The following is a 21510-nucleotide window of genomic DNA, read 5'->3' on the forward strand; positions in this document are numbered from 1 at the left end:
TATACTTTGTGTTCATCAAGATTATATGACTTTTTGTTTTGCTAATATGATAATTTCTGTCAACTGACTTTCAGATCAAACCATCTTTACATTCCTAGAGTAAACCCAACTTGACCACAGTATATTAATTTTTTATTTGTGACCAAGGTCAAGTAGCTAATGGCCGTGTCAGCTTCTGTTGATTTTACCATTGGTCGACATTCGGATGGCTTTCTGTTTGGAGCTATTCCTAACAATTTTACACTAAAGATTTTTTTTTCTGATTTATCTTGAGTAAGTGTGTGTGTGCAAGTGCATGCACACATGTATGTTTATACATATCTATTAACCGTATTTTTATTGAGTTCACGTACCAGTTTATCTTGTTTAAGATTATTACATTTATGTTTATGAATGAGCTTAACCTAGTACTTTATCATTTGCTTTTATTTCGTTGAATTGGTATGTTCTGTAGGTTAATTTTAAATTTTTATTTATTAGTGTGAGTGCATGCGTGCGTGTGTGTATGTGTGTGTGTGTGTGTATGTGTGTGCGTGTGCTGCTGCCTGTGGGTGGAATCCACTTTCTCCTCTTTGTGTGGGTTCTGGGAATTTTTGCTCACTCACTCTTACAGTGACTATGGGCAAATATAGCAAGCACAGTAATACTCTGATGGGCACACACAGCCACACCATACTCTGAATGGTTACACGGTCTTCAAGCTTTTCTCCACTGAACAAGCAAGTTCATTACCTAATTTCTTACAATACTTATTAAGCTGTAAGCGTATAAGTTTCTTATAGATCGCTGTGAGCCATTATGTGAGCTCTGGGAAGCAAACCTGGGTCTTCTGCAAGAGCAACGAGCGCTCTAAACTCCCGAGGAATCTTTCTAGCCACCTAGTCCCTAGTCCATCACTTCTGAAGTTGGCTTTAGTTAAGATTTTGGGCTGGGACCATGGAGTTTCAGACACAAACAGGACAATGTCAGGAACTAGTCCGGAAGCCATTCACGTCACATTCTTGTAAAAGTCCAGTTGGGTTTATTTCGGCGCATGGTGGAAGGGATGGCCCTAAGTGGTGGTGGCAGGAGCATGAGGGTGCTTGGTTGTATTTGGGAGGATCCGGAAGTAAAGAAACCTAAGCTGTAGATGTCAAGGTCCACTCTGTGTTGCACACTCTCCAGCTGCACAGGCCCCAAAGGCTCCATAATCCTGCAAACCAGTGCTACCAAGTGTTCAGTCAGACATTAGAGCTGTGAGGAGCTCTTCCTTACAAACCGTAACAAGAACTACTTTAGAGTGTACACGCTACCATATTTTTTTACTTTTTTTCTTCATCAGATTTTTTTCTTTTATTGAAAATAGATTTCCCCTCTCATACAGTCTATTCTGATTACAGTTTTTCCTCCTTCCACTCCTTCCCACCCCTCCCTACCTCCCTTCTTTTCAGGATCTACTCACTTTCTGTCTCTCATTAGGGGGAAAAAAAAACAGGCTGCTAAGGGGTAATAATAAAATATAGTGAAATAAAATATAATAAGATAAAGCAAAAACTAACATCGGAATTGGATGAAACAAGTAAACAGAAGGAAACGAGTCCTAGAGAAGTCACAAGAAACAGAGACCCACTTGTTCATACACTTGAACCCCATAAAACCACTATATTGGAACCCAGAATATATACGCAAAGGACCTGCAGAGACCTGAGCGGGCCCCGTGCATTCCGTGCCTGTCTCTGTGTGCTCATCTGAGCTTTGGTCATGCTGACTCAGAGGACCATGTGTTCTTGGTGCCCTCCATCCCCTCTGGCTCTTATACTTTTCTGCCTTCTCCTCCACAGGGTTTCCTGAACCTTGCTGGGAGGGATTTGATGGAAATATTCCATTTAGGGCTGAGCGTTCCAAGGTTTCTCATTCTCTGCATGATGTCTGGCTATGGGACTCTGTGTTTGTTCCTACCTGTTGTTGGAGGAAATTTCCCTAGTGGTGGCTGAGCAAGGCATTGATCAATAGGTTTAGCAGAACGTCATTAGAAGTCATTTTATTGGTACATTTTTGTTAGATTTTTACTTTTTTTTTTTTTTTTTACAGACTCTGTGGTATTACAGGGCATAGGCTTGGGGATAATAAGTTTCTTTTCCCTTGAATTCAATAGCTATTTGTTGACTATCTGTTTCAGATGCACAAAAACAATGTTATAGTCTGTTTCTAGTACCCCCTATGTAATGACTTGTTTCTTATTTGGGTAAGTGTTCTAGACCTTAACCTAAGAAAGTCCTGACTGATACTCTACTGCTGACCTCTGGGTCTTGGGAAAAAGAGAAGGCTTCTCAGGTGTAGTGAGATATGGGCTGGGTGTGATGGCTTATACTTTTAATCCCAGCATTCCAAGACAGAGGCGGGTAGAGCTCTGTGAGTTCAAGGCCAGCCTGCTCTACAGAGTGAGTTCTAAGACAGCCAGGATTATGTAGAGAAACTGTCTGATGTTGCGGGTAGAGGAGGAGAGAGGGAAAGAGAAGGAAGAGGTGTCTTCTGTCTCTCTGATTCAATCTTCAAAGAAAACGGACAGCTTATAGATACCACTTTGAGCTCTACTTGGTCAAGTCATTATTCCTGAGTTTTGAAGTGTTTTGTTACCCATAAAACTAAAACTCTCCTCTGGTCTCATTGCTCACAGCTGTTATCAGATGCGTCACAGCCTCTGGAAAGCCAGAACTTCTCTCCGGTCGTGCGAGATGTAAGTTATGAGAATGTCTTCATGTGAACGTAACTTTTCCCTACCGTCCTTTTCTTCTCTTTGCAATGTGTCTTTTTTTCCCCCTCCTCTCCTGACATCTGTCTTTTTCCTTCCTACTCTTTCTTCCCTCCTGCCCTCTCCCACATCTCTGTCATTCTGTCGCTTCTGTCAGTCACATGTCCGTATTCCTAGGACTGAATGTTGAACACTAAAGCATTGTCTTGTATATACATGTCTAGGCAGTGATTACATCCAATGGTCTATTGACGGACAAATACAAATATATACAGAAACTCCGGGAAAGCAGGTACGTCCTGTTAGAAAATCTTCTGATATTGTTCTTTAATTCTTACCTCGGATTTGATGACTATGCCTAAAGATTTCAATGAGAGTTGTTAACATTAGATTTATATAGCATGTACATTCGGATAATGTTAGAAATCCAAAGCAAGCAACTGCTGAAGCCAGCACGAATGCTTTTTCTTTGAAGAGCAGCATAGCAACGCCACAGCAGTGGTTCAAACCCGGTGGGGCGTGGCCTTCCGGCACAAGAGTGAAACAGTGTTGCTGTGTGAATTGTTCTGTTGGTTCCTCTTCAGTTTGCATACCATGATTTCTAAGTTACTTTTTCCCCCCAGAGGAAATCAGCATATTAACCCTTTGTGTGGTGCTCTCTGTTTGGACTTTTTGCTGAAGGTTTGGGCTTTGATTTGTTCCATATAATATTTAGCAAAGTGGGATCATGAGTAGAAATGGACAGAGACAGTGAAGAAGACAGCTGATGAGAACAGAAAGGTGACTTTAAAAGCCCGTGAATCTATCAAGTCAGCCCCCTTGCCTCCTTAAATGAGTCTCCTGTCAGGGTTAGGAAACATTGATGTTTCTTGAAATTCTATTGTTTCCCTACAGACTGTACTTCCGCAGGTCTTTTCACATTTTGCAAAACAACACACAAACAATTGCTGACTGAAGCCAGGGAGAAAACAGAACATAATAGAACACTTACCTTACCTTTTATTTTATTTTATTTTATTTTATTTTATTAAAGTGGTTCTTGCTACAAGAAATAAAGGGATGTGCCAGAATCAGGCTTCTGTTTTTGTTTTTATATGTATGTTTTCTTACATAGTTTGCTTATATATAGTTAGTTTGCTTAGACCTGCTCAACGAAATGTGGGAATGTAATCTTCTGGCTTTAAACACTTGAGTATGTAATTCTTTCTAAAGAGTTCTAAAATTCTAAAAGAATTCTAAATTCTAAACTTCAAAAAGCCTTTCTAATAGTTCTGTGAGAGAGTTTCTTCTAGGGAAGCATCACATTTGCCTGTTCTTTATAATTCTGCTTATCCTTGTTACCTGGATGATTCCTTACTGAGATCGTAATGATGTGTCAACCAGTCTGTCATTTCTTCAGTCTGTGTGTCAGACTTCCTGGGACAGCTGAGCTGATTGGCTGCAGTTGCTGGAACTTCCTGCTAGCATTCCCTACTGTAGTTTTGTTTTTGTTTTTGTTTTTTTCTGGAGCTGGGGACCGAACCCAGGGTCTTGCGCTTGCTAGGCAAGCACTCTACCGCTGAGCTAAATCCCCAACCCGGCCCTACTGTAGTTTTATGGCAGGAATCTGATAATGGCGCTCTTACCTAGAAAGGGAATTTACTTTAGCCTTACATTCCTTTCATCGCATAGCGCAGTGACTATTAACCTGGAATTTGGGGTTTAGGGGTACTGTTGATGTGGACTGAACTGGAACCTTGGAGTGTGTTAAACATTTTATATTGGCGCATCGAAATAATGTTTTATTTATACAAACTATATAAGGTACTACTGGAAAGAATATGTAATAAACAGGTAATGATTGTTCAGTTAAATAGATGGGGGTCAGAGTTGAAGGAGATCTCTTATCAGTAGTGTGCATGTGTTTCTGGGTGAAGATGGATATGAACATTTTATGTTAGTATTTATACTATCCATTTACTACAAATGAAAAGGTTGGCAGATTGCAGTGCAAGAGTACCCTAAAGACTCTGCCATCCAAGCTTGGTGTGAAGTCCCCGGTACCAGACCATGCCCACAGATTCTGGGAATCTCAGTTAAAAGCATTTAATAATCACTCCCACACTCAAAACATAATGAAGCAAACAATAAAGGTTTCTAGTTGAGCAAGACCCCGGCACTACCATGGAGGTCATTTGTCAAAACAAAAGTTCTCTTTCCAAAAAGTACAAGTTTTAACAGAATACATGGGCCAAGAATTAAAATCCTTTCTAAATCTCTTACATAAGCCTAAAGATATCTGACAAAACAGGTTCTGGTGAAGGAACAGTAATCCATTGTTCAGACTGTTGTCTCCTCAGACTTTGCTGAGGAGGAAGTCAGGTATCCAGCATCCAGACCCAATATAGTCTGGGAGGACAAAGTATGAATCACGTTACTGGACTGTAAGTAAGCAAGAAAAAATAGTCCAATCCTCATTGTAGCCCCATGTCTTGTTAGAGTTTTCATTGCTATAACCAAGAACTCTTCTTATAAAGAGGACATTTAATTGGGGCTGGCTTACAGGTTCAGATGTTCAGTCCATTATCATCAAGGCAGGAACATGGCAACATCCTTGGGGCTGGAGGAGCAGAGAGTTCTACATCTTTATCTGAAGGCTGCTAGCAAAATACTGGTTTCCAGGCAGCTAGGAGGAGTGTCTTAAAGCCCACACCCACAGAGACACGCCTACTCCAAAAAGGCTACACTACTCCAACAGCCAACAGGGCTACTCCTTTTAATAGTGCCACTCCCTAGTAGAAACCATTAGAACTTATGAGTTCACAGAAGACTGTAGACCTTGAGCATCAAAATCTTTATACAAGATCTAAAATAATTGGTGAGAGCGCTGGCCTAAGGAATTCTGGGACATTCTTACTGGAAGCCGTGCAGAGAGATTTTGCGGCTTCATCATCTAAGTTGATGTTCCATGTGGGGATCTCAAGATTTTGTTATTTGAAAGAAATAAACTTAATTATCCCCTATCCCTTTCTCTTTCAAACAGAGAACGAATCCAATTCCTTTCAATGAGTACCAAGAAGAAGGTTTTGGTTCTTGGGTCTGGCTATGTATCTGGGCCTGTTTTGGAGTACCTGTCAAGAGGCAACAATATAGAAATAACACTAGGTAATGAGTTTTTTCATTTCTTTTCATTTTTATTCTTAAAGAAAGAAGAACAAACTAATTTCATTGCCTTTTGAATCTGAGCTTTAGCTGACTTTTATATCTAAGTTTTGAAAAGTTGTGGAGATACGGAAAATGTATCTAGTGGAAGGCAATCTAAAAAAAAGAGGAATTTTGTGTTCTTGAAATAGGCTCTGACATGACGAACCAAATGCAGCAGCTGAGCAAGAAATACGACATTAACACTGTCAATGTGACCGTCGGCAAGCAGGAAGAGAAGCTGCAGTCCCTGGTCGAATCCCAGGATCTTGTCATCAGGTAGGGGGCAACAGAAAGTTCCGGGCCCATTTTGCTGTTTTAATCTTCTCTTGTTTTCTCCTTGTCTCTCCTTCCTCCTCTGTCTTCTCTCTCATAAACATTTAATTGAAGAACATATGTATGAAAATATAAGTATGAGGATGGTGTGGTGTGGTGGTACTTTCCTGTATGTATTTCCAGCACTTTCTTGAGGCTAAGACAAGAGAATTAAAAGTTCGAGGCCAGTCTGGACTAATTTAGTAATACTCTTTCTGTCTCCGAGTCTCTGTCTTTTTGTCTCTCTGTCTGTCTCTCAATGTCTCTCTCTCTTACTCTACCTTGCAAGTATGCACATGCACACATGCACACACACTTGAATAAAAAATACCACATGTTGCTATAATGAATTGCTATAATGTTAATACATTTTCTAACCACTATCCACATCAAGAAACAATGTTGATAATATCCCACAAGCCCTCTATGTAAACTTATTGGTTCTATCCCATAAGCACTGTTCTTTCTTCTAACATCAAGATTAGTTTTTTTTGCATGGTTCTGAAGTTCGTAGAATTAACCATTCAGGATGTCCTTGTTTGTGACTGCCTTCATTATTTGATATTGTGATTATGAGAATCTTCTGTGTATGCTCTACTGTGTGAATACACCATTAATACTCTGGTGACTTTGATGGAATTTAGTTGTTTTGATTTGGGCTGTTATGAACATACTGCTAGACACACTTTAGTGTTTGCCTTTTGGCAACGGTATGCATATGCTTTTAGTGCTAGAAAACTAGAAATAGAATTTCCAATTGTGAGATATTTGTGATTCAGATATGTTACATGCATACATAGACACGTATAATGAGCGAACATAAAAAAATTTAAAAAAATACAGAAAGGGTTAGTGAAGATCATTGTGTGGTAGACAGCAGGACAAATTTGCTCTGTAGTTCAGAAGTCCTTGTTTATTTCTGAGAGAATTCTATTTGGGTGTTTTCTTAGGCCTGAGCTGTGTTTTAGTTCAAGCATCCTAGAAGGGAGGGAGGATTGGAAACCAGAGTTTCTGCATCCCTTCTCCCTCTGTTTTCAGCTTGTTGCCTTATGTGTTGCATCCTGTTGTGGCCAAGGCCTGCATTGATAGCAAGGTTAATATGGTCACTGCAAGCTACATCACACCAGCTATGAAAGAACTGGAAAAAAGGTAAGCCTCTGTGTCTAGTAAGGTGCAACTCCTCGGGATCGTTCCTCTTCTATGTCTGACGTTTCCATTTTCTTCTTTTCCACTTGTGGCAGTGTGGATGACGCTGGCATCACAGTCATTGGAGAATTGGGATTAGATCCTGGTCTTGATCACATGTTGGCAATGGAAACAATTGATAAAGCCAAAGATCTGGGAGCCACGGTGAGCCCAGTCCTATGCAGAATCCCACTCAGTAGATATATGATCATCTTTTGCTTCTCATTAGTGATTTGCTGGACTACAGCTCTTCCTTTGACTAGGAATTGCAAAAACTACAGAACCTATAGATAGATACATCTGGAGTAAAGCAAGAACTTAGTAACAGTTCTAGAGAAATAGAAGCTATTGTAATAATTTTAATTATTAAAGATTTTTGCCTTTGAGACAGATTTTTGATAAGATTTTGTATTTAGAACTTAGGAAAAAACTTTGGAATATTAGTCTGTTGTTTAAGTAAGCATTTATACATGACAAAAAATTACTATATATGTAATGTCACTCAAATTAAGTGCTTTGGTTTTTTGCATATATACATACACACACACACATATATGTAAATATATGTGTGTTTTGTGATATAAAACTTGTAGGAACTGACAAAAAGTCAGTTGAATAATAGTTGAATTTTTTTTATTTATTTTAAAGATTTCTTTTATTTTCATTTATGTATATATATATATATATATATATATATATGTTTGCATGTACATATACATACATGTGTAGATGTCCTCAGAAGCTATACGAAGGTATTGGATTTTCCAAGATCACTGGGGTTATAGGAGGTTGTAAGCTGCCCAGAGTGGGTACTGGGAATGAAGCATGGTTCTCTGTAAGACCAGTAACCACTCTTAAGTACTGACCTATCTCTGTAGCTCTAACAGTTGAATTTTTAACTGAATGAAAAATTTAGCCATTATCTCTAGTAGAGTTTATATTTTTTCATATACATATATGTGTGTGTGTCTGTATATATAATCTGTGTTAATAAGTCTTTGACTTTAAAGATATATATTTGAAAGCCTCAATAACTTCAAAAAATAAATGATAGCATATTCACCAAATTGATATCATTAACCCTAGTTAATAACTTAAATGATTAGTCTTCTTAATATTATTGATTCTTCCTGATTTATTTCTTAATTTGCAGATTGAGTCGTATGTTTCCTACTGCGGTGGTCTTCCAGCCCCAGAACATTCAGATAATCCCTTGCGATATAAGTTCAGCTGGAGTCCAGTGGGAGTCTTGATGAACATAATGCAGCCTGCTAGCTATCTACTCAATGGAAAGGTGCCTAGCTCTTACTGACAAGTATTAGTACCTGCTCCCCCTTGTCTCCTCTGATATTTCCCAGTGTATATCTTTCTCTTCTATTTAACAAGGTCACCTTTAATTTTTCAACCAATCCTAGGTTCGTTCTTCCTTCTTGGCTCCTTCTGGAAATGGTTGTCTCATCTTATTTACATATGTAAATACCAGTTATCTTTCAAGTGACTTCAGTATGAGACATATAGAGCATATTTATATTTTCTCTCAAGTGGTTTCAGTATGACACACCCCAAGTTAGACTTTGGAATAAGCACCAAAGATAGTTTACAGTAACTGACTGGCATCCCTGATTTCAGAGAATTCATGGCTCGATACATGTGGCCCTCCACATGGAATGTTTGGTGCATCAGAGAACGGAATTAACATTTATTCCATATATGCTATCTAACAGTATTGTTAGTGTTGTTTTCATTATTTTTTAATAATGAGATTAAGGCATAAACAGGATGGCTAAGGCCGTCGTCTGAGACTCAACCCTGGTTTCAACTAACTGCAATGCCAGTAAAATTGCTTTTACATTAAGTGTACATTGAGTGTGAAACATATGTGCACCATAACTGTGCAAGTCATGGTGCATGTCTAGAGTTTAAGAAAATAAGCAGAAGCTGATTCTCTTCTATGTAGATTCGAACTCAGGTCCTCAAGTTTAGTGGTAAGTTTCCTTACTAACCAAATCCCTAGCTTCTCCAAAGCCATTTATTTAATCAGATTACCCTTTTGGTTAGGGGAACTGGTAAGACAACTTGAAAATTCCTTTTCCAGGTAGGGAGAGAGGAATGAGGAAAGATTTGTCCAAGGTTATAAAATTACCGTGATCTAGGAGTAAGGAGTTTATATCCATAGGGGAAGTACAGTTAGTAACCACATAGTTTAGTTCTGAAAGGATTTACTAAGACATAAAATGAGTGCTTCTGTCAGCCATGGTCATTCATGTATGTGATATCATCGTGAGTGACAGATGTGGTGCATATTCAATGATAATGAAAGTTTGAAGATAATGGATCCCTAAACCTCATTCCTGAAGATTTTAATTTGCTCGACTTTGGGGGATTTTTAAATCTCTCCAAGTGATTTTAAGAAGCACCCTAACTTGAGAATGAGTTAGTAACCAGAGGATCACAGCGTGCCAAACATGACTAAGCCAGCAGAGAATTTTAGAAGCATGCTTTAAGATGAGCAATGGTGTAAATGTTGCTTTTATTTCCTCAGATGAAGGGATGAGGTGAAAGTTATACTCAAGCTCTATGAGTGTATGTATGGCTTAGGTTGAGCACAGAGCATTTCCTTCTCTGTTCTAACTTCCTCTAGGCCTAGAAGCTTCTATAGCAATCCTGTAATATGAATTAATGAAGCCATGTAGGTTGTGATTTGCCTAACAGCAGACTTATTGGCATTTCCCAAGTCCTGAGCAAATATTAGTGGCAGAAAGAAGTTAGTGCTCCAGAGAGCTCAGGAAAAACAAGTCTCTGGCTGTAGAACTGGTGGTTGTTAAATTTCAATTCCCCCATCCTCTCTTCCATCCTGAACTTGCTTTCTAAAATGGAGGGCATTCATCCCCCCCTTTTTTTTTCTGACATTGGAAGATTTGAAGAGAAAATAGGATGCTTTTCTTTTCTCTGCTAGAATGATACTTTTTCAAGGTCTTGTTCAGATTTCCTCTTGTAGAGTTTCCTGGCCACTTCAGCCTTTGTTCGCTATTCTTTTGTCTGAACTCAATCAGAGTGTCTGACAGGTAAATACTTGGATTGTCTGTGTCTAAGAGATTTCCGTGATTCGAGTCTATAGATCTGTTCCCCTATCTTTATTGTTAAATTCCTTAAAAATGTCTCTCACGTTCTTGCCCTTCTGTGCCTTCTGCCACAATCCCCTCTGCCACTGTCATCCTGAGTTACAGAATGAACCTTACAGAACTCAGAACCGGAATGATGAAGATAGGTGACCTCTCTGCAGCTGGTTTACAGTTGAACCCTTAAGCCTCTCTTGTAATTAGAAAGGGTCTATCCATGAGAGGAGATCACAGTGTTCTGTGTTCTTGTGGTCAGTTCTAGTCACTGATGTTGTTCTGATTCTTAGCAAATATGACTTCCTCCCCTGTGTCTGGCAGTAGTGACTAGTCATCTCTTTCTTCCATTCCTAAGTAGATGTTCGTACAGTGCCCAGCCTTGGAGAGTGGGAAATTCATACATGTGGAAAGGAAGCCCTGCCTCTTTTTTAAGAAATCAGGTTACCCATTGCTCCCTGTGCCCATAGCCACTCTAGCATGGCTTTTAGAAGATGCACACATATCAGGATCCTTTTGAAAATACTGATTGAGAAATAAGCAAAACCAAGAAGTTCATGTGATACAGTAGAAAGAACACAGGCAGTGTGTTAGGTAGCTAGGCTCAAATCTGCTACTGTGTGACTCACAGTCAGTTTATACTTCTAAAAGAAAAAAAAGAATAATTAACATGGACTAAAAATAAGCACATAATGTTACCTGAAAGACTGAGGTTCCCTAGTAAATAACAACTTGCCCCTTTACCATGCTAAATTTCTTATTAGTTTAATGATGAATCTTACATTAATTCTAAAGGCAAGAGAAAAGAGACCACTGACCCAAATCACCATGGCCAAATTAATTAAAAGCTATTAATCAATTAAAGCAAGTTTTTATTATTATTATTATTATTATTATTATTATTATTATTATTATTATTATTATTATTGATGTACACAGGCTGGGCTACCTCCTTCTAAGGCATGGTACAAGAGGTCAGCATTAGATAAAAGGAAGACAAGGTTTTCATAGCTCAAGGAGGAGTGGATTTCCAAATGAGGGACTTGCTAGGGAAAATTGGTGCTACGGTTACAGAAGCAGAACATAAGCTTAACAGATTAGTCATGATGACCTCCTGAAACAAAGGCATGATCACAAGGTGATCATAACAAGGTAGTCATAACCAACAACTGGTCATGACAAACTTTTGAAGCAAAGGTACAGTTCAAGATGGTTATAATAACTTTTTGAAACAAGGGCATAGTTGCCATTTCCTGGAACAGGAAGTAGAGCTCCATTTGTAGTTAAGGTTTTAAATGTGACAAAGCCCAATCTTCAAGAAACAAAGGTTTAATCATAAGCAGGAATGACCTAGTTTGTTTTTACTACAAGATGCCTTTCAAGTTCAAGGTAAGGCAGGCTGATTCATCACTTATTTTGAGGATTTGAGTGTTTGTTCTAAACTAGATGCCCGTGATTCTCATTGGTTGGGTATGTGTATGAAAAAGAATTGGTCTCAGAGAAGCCTTCAATCACAACATCTTGTGTCATGAGCTGTGCTTTTGCTGGGAGTGGGTCAGGGGTGCAAGCATTGTCTGAGCAGAGAAAACCGCATGTCTTCTGCAGAATGGATAGAGGTATTTTGAAATTCTAAACAAAATATAGAACTGGACAAGGCTCATTTTTGAGCCTAGAACACTGGACATTGTCTACTGTTATCAAATGGTGAGGGGAGTTACTATGGAGATTGTTTCAGTTTTATTTGCCAGTTAAAGAATTAAAAGGCAGGAAAACTCTAGAATGTAGAAGAGAAAATCTCAAACAAGGCAGACAGAATCAGCTGTAAGACTCAAACTTAAGGACAAAGGCTGCCTTAGGCAAACACCAGGTAGAATTTTGGGATAACACTCTGTTCCAGGAAATGAGCTAACTGCCCCAGCAGGGATCCTTCACCACCCCCTTTGTCACCACCCCCTTTGCATGCCAAAGATATTTCCCCAGCAAGGGCCTCCAATGAATTCGAAGGATAATAGGCGGCCACCAATGAATTCAAAAGATTATAGGCCCCACCAATGAAAAGTAACCAACTCATGCTGTAATCTAAAGCCTGTACCCTGAAAAAGTATAAGGGTGTGGGCCTTTGTTCTTCAGGGTTGCCTCTGTCCCGATTACAGGGTCACCCCAATGTACTGGATTATTAAACCTCTTGCTTATTGCATCGATCTCCATCTCCGTGTTTTCGTGAGCGGGACCTCCTAGAAGTAGATCAGGTCCTACACAGCCAGTGAAAGAAAGTCTTTTATTAGTGGTCAGGAACCCTGCACATGGCCAGGCACTAAGAAAAACACTCTACAAAGTGTGTGTGTGTGTGTGTGTGTGTGTGTGTGTGTGTGTGTGTGTGTGTGTGTGGGTGGGGACCATGGCAGCTCCAAATTCAGTCTTTTCATAAGAGAAGACTAGCTAATAGGAGAGAAAAGTCTACAAGATTTTAAGCTTTCTAGCTTTTGCCTCAGGTCAAGGAGGGTAATGAAGAAGCCAACATCTTGGAGAGGAAGTTACTAGCTGTCTTAGAAGTTTGAAATCTGTATTACCTGGCCATGGCTCCTCCCTTTGTCTGTCTACTATGAGGGAATCTATCTAACTCTTAGTTTCTTATCCTCACACTGTTAACTGTCAGGTTCATTGACTGTTAATTTATCTAAACAAATCAGTAGCAGTCAGTATATGTTACCTGCTTTTATTTACAAGAATTAAATGAAACTTGCTGATTTATTTTAGGTTGGTAACTTCCCCCCCCCCATTATGCAAAGTCTATTATACAGAGTCTATTATGTACATAATCTAGGCTTGCCTCAAACTTTTAGCAATTCTCCTGTCTCAGCCTTCCAAACACTGGGATTATAGTTTTTTACTACAATGCCTGCCATGATATTTTCTTTAAAAATTGTCCTGATCTTCAATTAAAGAAGCAGGACTTTAGAATCACCTTAGGTTAGAGAAGCAAGATGGATGTAGAGACCACCTCATGGCTTTTTTACTAGGTTGCTTTTAAAACTAGAATCCTATTAGAAGAAGTTCAACACAGTCTAAAAAGGGGGCTCTGAGCAAATTAGATAGGAAGCATTCTTCACATTCTTTAGTTTCTTCCTGAGGTATTCTTGAAAGTACTCTGCAAGTGACCTTTGCAACTGAAAAGATTTTACCTCACCCTTCCTGGGGTGGCTGCAGTCCTTTCTTTCTGGAGGTTATGTATAAATTAGTTTCCATTTTCTCTCTTACACCTTGGTTCAGGGGAGCTCATCTACAAAAACTATTCTGAGCACCACTGCTTAGCCCACTTTCCCTTGGGAAAAATCCCTCTGAACCCTGGCCACTCCCCTGTCCAGTCTTGGTTTGTGCAGCTTTTGAAACAACTTTGTTTCCACCAGGACAAAGTCCAGTTAAACAGTGGCCTCAGCCCGAAGTTTATCATTCCAGAATGCTTTTCATTATCTCAAGGACAACCACAGACTTCACGCTCTTAAGAGGAAATGCTATACTTTAAAGTTAAACACAAAATAGTGTCTCATTGCACTTTGTGTGCTGGGAACGGATAGGAGGTTCTGGGGAATCAAGGCTTAGCTTCTGACCAGAAGTACAGCAGTAAGTTGTATGTGAGCTTTATTGTGTAGTCTTGGCCTTGTGTCTGTTGTGAAAGGAGGTCCTCCTTCTGCTGACTGAAGGTACTGAAGGTACCCCCCCCCCACCCAGCTTATGGTCTAAGTTTTATGCAGATGCAGGTGATTGCTGAACATTCAGTACATTTTTTTTCTCCCAATGAATAAAGAATGAACAGAAGATTCGAATTGCACCTTCTTCACTGTTTTCCTTGTTCTCTCTAAAACTTGTGTGATCTCTGGCACATTCATAATGACTAGTCAGTTAATGATAGTTGGGTGACTGAAAAGTACAAGACTAGTGTCTGATATATTCAGAAGAAATGTGAGACCAATGGAAAGAATATTGCCATTGTTAACAGAGCATACAAGCCATTGAGTGCACACTTGATGTGATTATATTACAAAAAAGCAAAACAATCTACCAACCAACCAACCAACAAACTAACCAACCAACCAACCAATGAACCAACCAACCAATGAACCAACTAACCAACTAACTAACTAACCAACCAATCTACCAACCGACCAATGAACCAACCAACCAACCAACCAACCAACCAACCAACCAACCAACCAACCAGCCAGCCAGCCAGCCAGATAGACATCCAGCCAGGCAGACAGACAGACAGGCACCAGACAGACAGCCTGCCAGCCAGACAGCCAGCCTAATGCAGACAAAATGTAAGATACTATTTTAACCAGGAGCAAGAGCCAATTAAAAACAAAACTTTTGTCTAGAAAAATAAAGTTTATTAGGATTTAAAGGGATAGAGGAGCCTGACAAGAGGAACTGCTTAGCTAATGGCATGCTAAGTATCAATTGTAGTTTTATCAACATTTCCAAAGCTCTGTTCTATTAATTTCTTTTGTATAATTAATGCAAATATGCCCAGAGGAAACAGACTGTTGTGAACCCCAGCTATTTTTTCAATCTTCCTCAGGTTGTGAATGTGACAGGGGGAGTCTCTTTTCTCAACTCTGTCACACCCATGGATTACTTCCCAGGCCTAAACTTGGAAGGGTATCCTAACAGAGATAGCATAAAATATGCTGAGATTTATGGAATTTCATCTGCCCATACATTGTTGAGGGGAACACTGAGATATAAGGTAAGTGCTGTATTTTAAACACAGTGCTAGTTTTGATATAAGTAGTGCATATGCTCATTTTTTCTAGTAGTTAAAACGAGAAACCGAGTTGGGGGTCTATATTTTCTTTGGAGATCTCTATTAAGTTAGTTGCTTGACAAATTCATACTTTTATAGAATTTGATCAGGTTACACTCTTTCTGTAGTACTCTTTTTTTTTTTTTCTTTTTTTTTTCGGAGCTGGGGACCGAACCCAGGGCCTTGTGCTTGCTAGGCAAGCGCTCTACCACTGAGCTAAATCCCCAACCCCTCTATAGTACTCTTAATTGCAACTCTTATCCTTCCTAACTTCTACTCACCCACCCCTTTCTCTACTTGTCCCTTTCCAAGATTTATGACTTGATGTTTTTGTAATGACCCATTTAATTTAATCAGGGCTGTTTGGGTGGTCATAGGATTGGGACTACCCCTTAGGGAGCCTCTTCCCTTCTCCCTGCCCTCCAGCCCTTATATTCCTTTTGCTCTCTCTTCTGCAATGTTTTATGAGCTGTGGAGGGATGGAATAACAGCTGTCTTGTTTGGGGGTGAACACTCAAATGTCGTTTATTCTCATATTCTCAGAGCCCTGTGCAGCTATGACACATTCTCTCCCACCATAGTCCACTGCTTTAAAAGAATTTTTTTTTAATTAAATGCATTAGGAGACCCAACTCAAAGCAGCGAATTTATCATATTGACCCTTTAAGGATTGGGAGCACCTAGGAGGACAGCTTTAGGTATAACTGACTCCTTAGTTTCTTAGTCTTGTTAGAGTTACTGTGGTCTCAGGTTCTGTGCAGTAGCAGACAGCTACCATCTTCCTGTTATGGCCTAATAAGGTTTAAATCTTGATTGAGTGACACACTGCATCTTTCTCTAACAGCTAAAAGCATACATTTTGTCTTGTTAGTTGCAGTTTATTTCTGAGGTCAGTGTCCTTCCTCTGTTGTGTGCCTTGAGAACGTAGGGTGAGGTTTGCGTCATTTAAAACACATGGACTGGGCTGGAGAGATGGTTCAGTGGTTAAGAGCACTGACTGCTCTTCCAGAGGTTCTGAGTTCAAATCCCAGCAACCACATGGTGGCTCACAGCCATCTGTAATGGGATCTGATGCCCTCTTCTGGTGTGTACATTATATATTGTGTATTTATTATATATAAGCTACAGTGTACTTATATATAATAAATAAATCTATAAAAATAATAATAAAACAACAACAACAACAAAAAACAACAGATGGACTGAGGCTCGGGGAAGTGAAAGGGTTAGACATACTTCTCAGAAACAAATCTGAAATGTTTTCCCAACCAAAAAATAGTGATCCCAGGTGAGAAGTTATAAGAATGTTTAAAATTAGAAAACCAGATAAGAGAGCCCTAATATGGCATTCTTCTTTTCTTCTGTACTCAGATCTTCAATGTAGGGTGGGTTCTCTGCTTTGGGGGTATTATTGTTCCTCTCTTCACAGGAAAGTAAAATAGAACTAAGTTGATAGAGTAATTTCCCACCATGCATCAGGTCCTGGATGGATCCTTAGCATTGAAAAACAAAACGTTGTGATAAAGATGAAATCTGACTGTTCTATTAAATGATACTCTGTTAAACTGAATTGTATAACTCACCAGGAAATTAAGCCCTTATGTTGCTTGAACATACCATACAACATAGTACTGAGAAAATAAAAATAAAAAAGTCTTTTACACAAACCAGTTGAATTATCATGACAACTGTTAATATTGATCCCATTTCAGCAATGAAAATTATTACCAAGATAACCCCCCCCAAAAAAAAAACAAGAAAAAAAACCCCCTTAATTAGTTGTAAAGGCAGATTCCCTCTTCAAAAAAAAAAAAAAAAAAAAAAAAAAGGAGAGGGGCTAAAAAATGCATTTTGTCTTCAAAGGAAAATATTCATTTGCTGCTTATTAATTCTTGCTCCAGGGATATTCCAAAGCTTTGAATGGATTTGTGAAGTTGGGACTCATCAACAGAGAAACATATCCTGCCCTCCGACCTGAGGCCAACCCTCTCACCTGGGTGAGTATCTTCAGAATCTCGTGCTGTGTGAGGTGGCTAGACCTAAAGCTCTGCTTTGCGCTGGGCCAAGGCTTCCTTTCTCTAGCTTGTGTATGTTGATGAGTTCTCATGAATCTCTCCTCCCGCTTCAGTGCTTTGGATGATGGAGAAAGTGATGGGCTAAAGTACCTGGCCTGTTCCTACATTCACTTACTCCACAGGATCATTTCCTGAGCAATGGAGAAGATGTCTTCACTCTTTGCTTTGGACTCTGAGATTTTGTAGTTGTGTAGGTGGTGACAGGTCATTTGGACAAATTGAGCGTGATATTTAAGAGGATACTGGTGTGAGCCTTGTCAGTCCTCTCACTGTGCCATTTATGGCCGTGAGTAATAAGCTTGTTACTGAGTTTTAGGCATTTCTGTCTCATACCTAAGTCCTAGGAAGCAGGGAACTCCTGGGTCATCCCAGAATGTCCTTAGAATCTAGAACACATCCGACAAGCTTGTTGCACAACATCAGATTGTAAACATTTTAGACTTCATGGGCCAAGTAGTCTCTGCAGAATAATCTAGTACTGGCAGAAACAGTGCGTGAGCACTGTAGGTACAACTTCCAGTGAACTTTATTTGTTTAAAAAGCAGGAAATGAGCCATACTGAGCCTGTGAACCAACTGTTCAACTTCTGATCCAGACCATAACTTCCTTCGGGGACCCTGGAAAACTTTTTGTTTAGAAATAAGAAAACTCCGTGGCCACTCTTTTAAGTGTTCCTTTGAAATTCAATTCCCTGTGAGATCTTTCTCATCCTTTGAAGCTACAAAAGAACTCCGGTTGCCACTGGCAACCACAGCACTAAACCCCTTGTACTTTAACCTGCTTCACATTGATTGCTACAGGGTGCAGGGGTAGGAGTTTACAGTGGGGGCTTGAGTGGAAAAACGTGTTGGGGAAGATACATGACCGGAAAATGCATTAGTGTTTCTCCTTTTTAGCATTAAATATTTATTAAGGGTTTTTTTGTTTGTTTGTTTTTGGTTCTGGAATCCCAAGCGTTTGTGATGCATATATGTATGTGTGGGTGTATATGTATATGTATATGTATATGTATATGTATATGTATATGTATATGTATATGTATATGTATAATTTTGTCTTAATTTTCTATTTCGGTTATTTATAACAAACTTGAGGTATACTTGATGTCCAATGTCTTGGTTGGTTTATTTCTCAGATATCTGATGTTTTACTCTGTATGGACTTAGACTTTTCACATTCATTTTTCAACCAGAAACAGCTCCTGTGTGACCTAGTTGGGATTTCCCGCTCCTCCTCATGTGAGAAGCTTAAGGAAGTTGTCTTTACAAAGTTGGGAGGGGACAGTACCCAGCTAGAGGCTGCTGAATGGTGAGCACCAATGTTTTCATTTAGGTGAAAACATATTGGACCAATGATTAATGACTTAGTCATTTTTGGCTAAAGAAAGGCCATGACATGGACAGACCCAGAGCTCCAGCTGCATATGTAGCGGAGGATGGCCTTGTTAGACGCCAAAGGAAGGAGAATCTTTTGGTTCTGCCAGGGTTGGATCCCCAGTATAAGGGAAGGTGGGGTGGGGGGGATAGGGAGGGGAACACCCTTATAGAAGAAGGGGAGGGGGATGAATTAGGGGGCTTATGTCTAGGAAACCTAGAAAGGGAATGACATTTGAAATGTAAATAAAAAAATATCCAAAAAAAAAAAGAAAGAAAGGCCATGACAGACTTTGTATTTGTCTTTGATGAATTATCTGTTTATTGGCTGATTAATGGTCATTAGTTGACCTGATAGATTATAATTTATTATGTTTATATTGGGTTAAAAAGTAGACAGTGAAGAACCCTGATGATTATGACCTGGAAAATATTTATTTTAAAGCATGTTGTCACTCTGTTCCTGGATCAAGTGGGATTTCTCTGATTTTCTGTGACTGCAGAATATTCGTTTATGTGACTATGGTATACTTAATGTGAGATACCCAGTCTGTAAATAACTATAAATCAATCATAAATGAGCTTGTAACATGCCATGCCTACTCTGCTCTATGGAGCGATGTGTCAGGGAGCCTAGGATCTTGAAGCTAATGAAGAACATCCATAGGCTGTGTACTAACAGTGACCCTTGTGCTTTTCAGGTTGGGCTTACTGGGGGATGAGCAGGTTCCTCAGGCAGAGTCCATTGTGGATGCATTCTCCAAGCACTTGGTCTCAAAGCTCTCCTATGGTAGGTCATGAGTTTTCTGTAACATTGCTGAGGATGAATCAGAGGAAAGCTTGGCCAAAGGTTCAGTTTTGAAAGCAGCGGTCATGCAGTAAGTAAGAAGGAGAAGTGTGAGAAGAGGCAATGATAGAAAAATTCTTAGACAATAATGAATTCAGGAACTACTGGGAGGAAAAAGAGCTCTCTATTTAATGTATCAAATAAATACCAAAGCAGTATTTGGGGAACAAGTATCTGTTTGCCAGAGTAATAGCCTTGTCAAACGAACGGACTACTGAATACTGGGAAAGGAATACAGTCCAAATTCCCATTCCCTTGAGGTTTTCACTTGGTCTTCGTGTGTAAAGCATCATAAATAGTTGTCTAATGAGCACATGTAATTGGTGGGAAAACTGGAAGGACAGAGAAGGTGAAATAAAATTATAGTTGAGCTATGATGATGATTCAAGATGTCTATATTTATTTTAAGGCCCCGAAGAAAAGGATATGATTGTGATGAGGGACACCTTTGGCATTAGACATCCATCTGGACATTTAGAAAACAAGACCATCGATCTTGTGGTTTATGGAGACTTCAATGGCTTTTCGGCAATGGCTAAGACTGTGGGGTTGCCAACAGCCATGGCAGCCAAAATGTTACTCGATGGTAAGTTCCCTTTGCATCAGAGCTGAGCCTGTCTCCTCTTTATCTTCAAGTCACTTAGTGCCTGGACAGCAAATAATTTGCTTTATTGAAAATGAGCCATCTTGGAGGATACCTGGCTAGGGGCTACACTATGGTGAGGAAAGCGAGTAGGTCCTGGCGTGAGACCAAACTTTCATCCAGCTCAGTCACAGGACCTCAGAATGGTGGAATAGATGTAGCTTAACCCCTGTGGGCCAAGGTCTCTTCAAATTGAATGTCAGTTATGTCATTCCAAACGTGGGTTTGTTGCACCTTTTCAGTGAAGCAGCATAGAAGGCCGCCACCACACAGAGGGTGTGCTTTAGAGTGGTTGTTCTGAATTAGCAGAGGGTGTTCACTTGTAGGTCATCAGAATTATTGTCTGTGGTTTAACTCTTGTATGTTGGCGTTATCTACAATAGGCTTTGTGGTTGACTGGTATCTGTAACTCTGTTACCTCCTGGCACCATGACACAGTGTCATAAAGCATATCACTAGCTTGGACAATGTCCAAATTCTAAGTATCATGAGGCAACACGGACGAGGGAAAAGGGTCCCAAGAGCAGGCAAAGGAGTCAGGAACTCCCTATTCCCACCGTGAGGAGTCTCACAAGAACACCAAGCTACACAACCATAACAAACAGGCAAAGGACCTAAGGCAGACCTATGCAGTTCTGTGATTGCTGCTTCAGTCTCTACAAGCCCTGCTTAGTTGAATCCATATTCTGGTGGTACTCTCAACCTCTCTGGTTCCTAAAAACCTTCTTCCACCTCTTCTGTGGGGTTCCCCAAGCTCCAGCTAATGTTTGGTTGTGGGTCTCAGCTTGTGCTTCCATTACCTGCTGATTGATGCTTCTCTGATGATGACTGGGCTAGGCACCAATCCATGAATATAGCAGAATATCATTAGGAATCATTTCATTGGCATGTTTTCCTGTCATATTTAGGCCTATCATAAGTCTCTGGGCTATCCAGCATTTGGTTCCTGTACCTCCGGGCAGTGTCACGCATGGGCTCCCTCTTGTGGCATGGATCTCAAGTTAGATCAGTCAATGGCTGGCCATTCCTACAAGTTCTGCACTGCCGTTAGCCCAGCACATTTTTGTCGGAAGGACAAATTGTGGGTGGAAGTTTTGTGACTGAGTTGCTATCACAGTCCCATCACTGAAGGCTTTGCCTGGCTACAGAAGATGGCCAGTTCAGGCTCTGTATCCCCCATTACTAAAAGTTCTTGCTAGGCTCATCATTGTAGATTCTAGGGAATTTCCATTGCACTAGGTTTC

The 21510-nt window shown here is 39.9% G+C and overlaps 1 protein-coding gene across 1 annotated transcript in view; it reads left to right on the forward strand.

Moving 5' to 3' along the window:
• Aass (aminoadipate-semialdehyde synthase) overlaps window positions 1-21510 on the forward strand; it is a 49431-nt gene that overhangs the window by 26951 nt on the left and 970 nt on the right. Inside the window, exons 11-22 of the mRNA XM_032906898.1 lie at window positions 2657-2716; window positions 2956-3023; window positions 5754-5875; window positions 6064-6190; window positions 7265-7375; window positions 7468-7576; window positions 8565-8705; window positions 15104-15271; window positions 17230-17325; window positions 18596-18711; window positions 19478-19566; window positions 20033-20209. Coding sequence (XP_032762789.1) covers window positions 2657-2716; window positions 2956-3023; window positions 5754-5875; window positions 6064-6190; window positions 7265-7375; window positions 7468-7576; window positions 8565-8705; window positions 15104-15271; window positions 17230-17325; window positions 18596-18711; window positions 19478-19566; window positions 20033-20209 — 1384 coding nt within the window. The remainder of the gene's footprint in view (window positions 1-2656; window positions 2717-2955; window positions 3024-5753; window positions 5876-6063; window positions 6191-7264; window positions 7376-7467; window positions 7577-8564; window positions 8706-15103; window positions 15272-17229; window positions 17326-18595; window positions 18712-19477; window positions 19567-20032; window positions 20210-21510) is intronic.

Source organism: Rattus rattus, chromosome 6 (genome assembly GCF_011064425.1).
Source record: "Rattus rattus isolate New Zealand chromosome 6, Rrattus_CSIRO_v1, whole genome shotgun sequence".
In the NCBI taxonomy this organism is placed as follows: domain Eukaryota; kingdom Metazoa; phylum Chordata; class Mammalia; order Rodentia; family Muridae; genus Rattus; species Rattus rattus.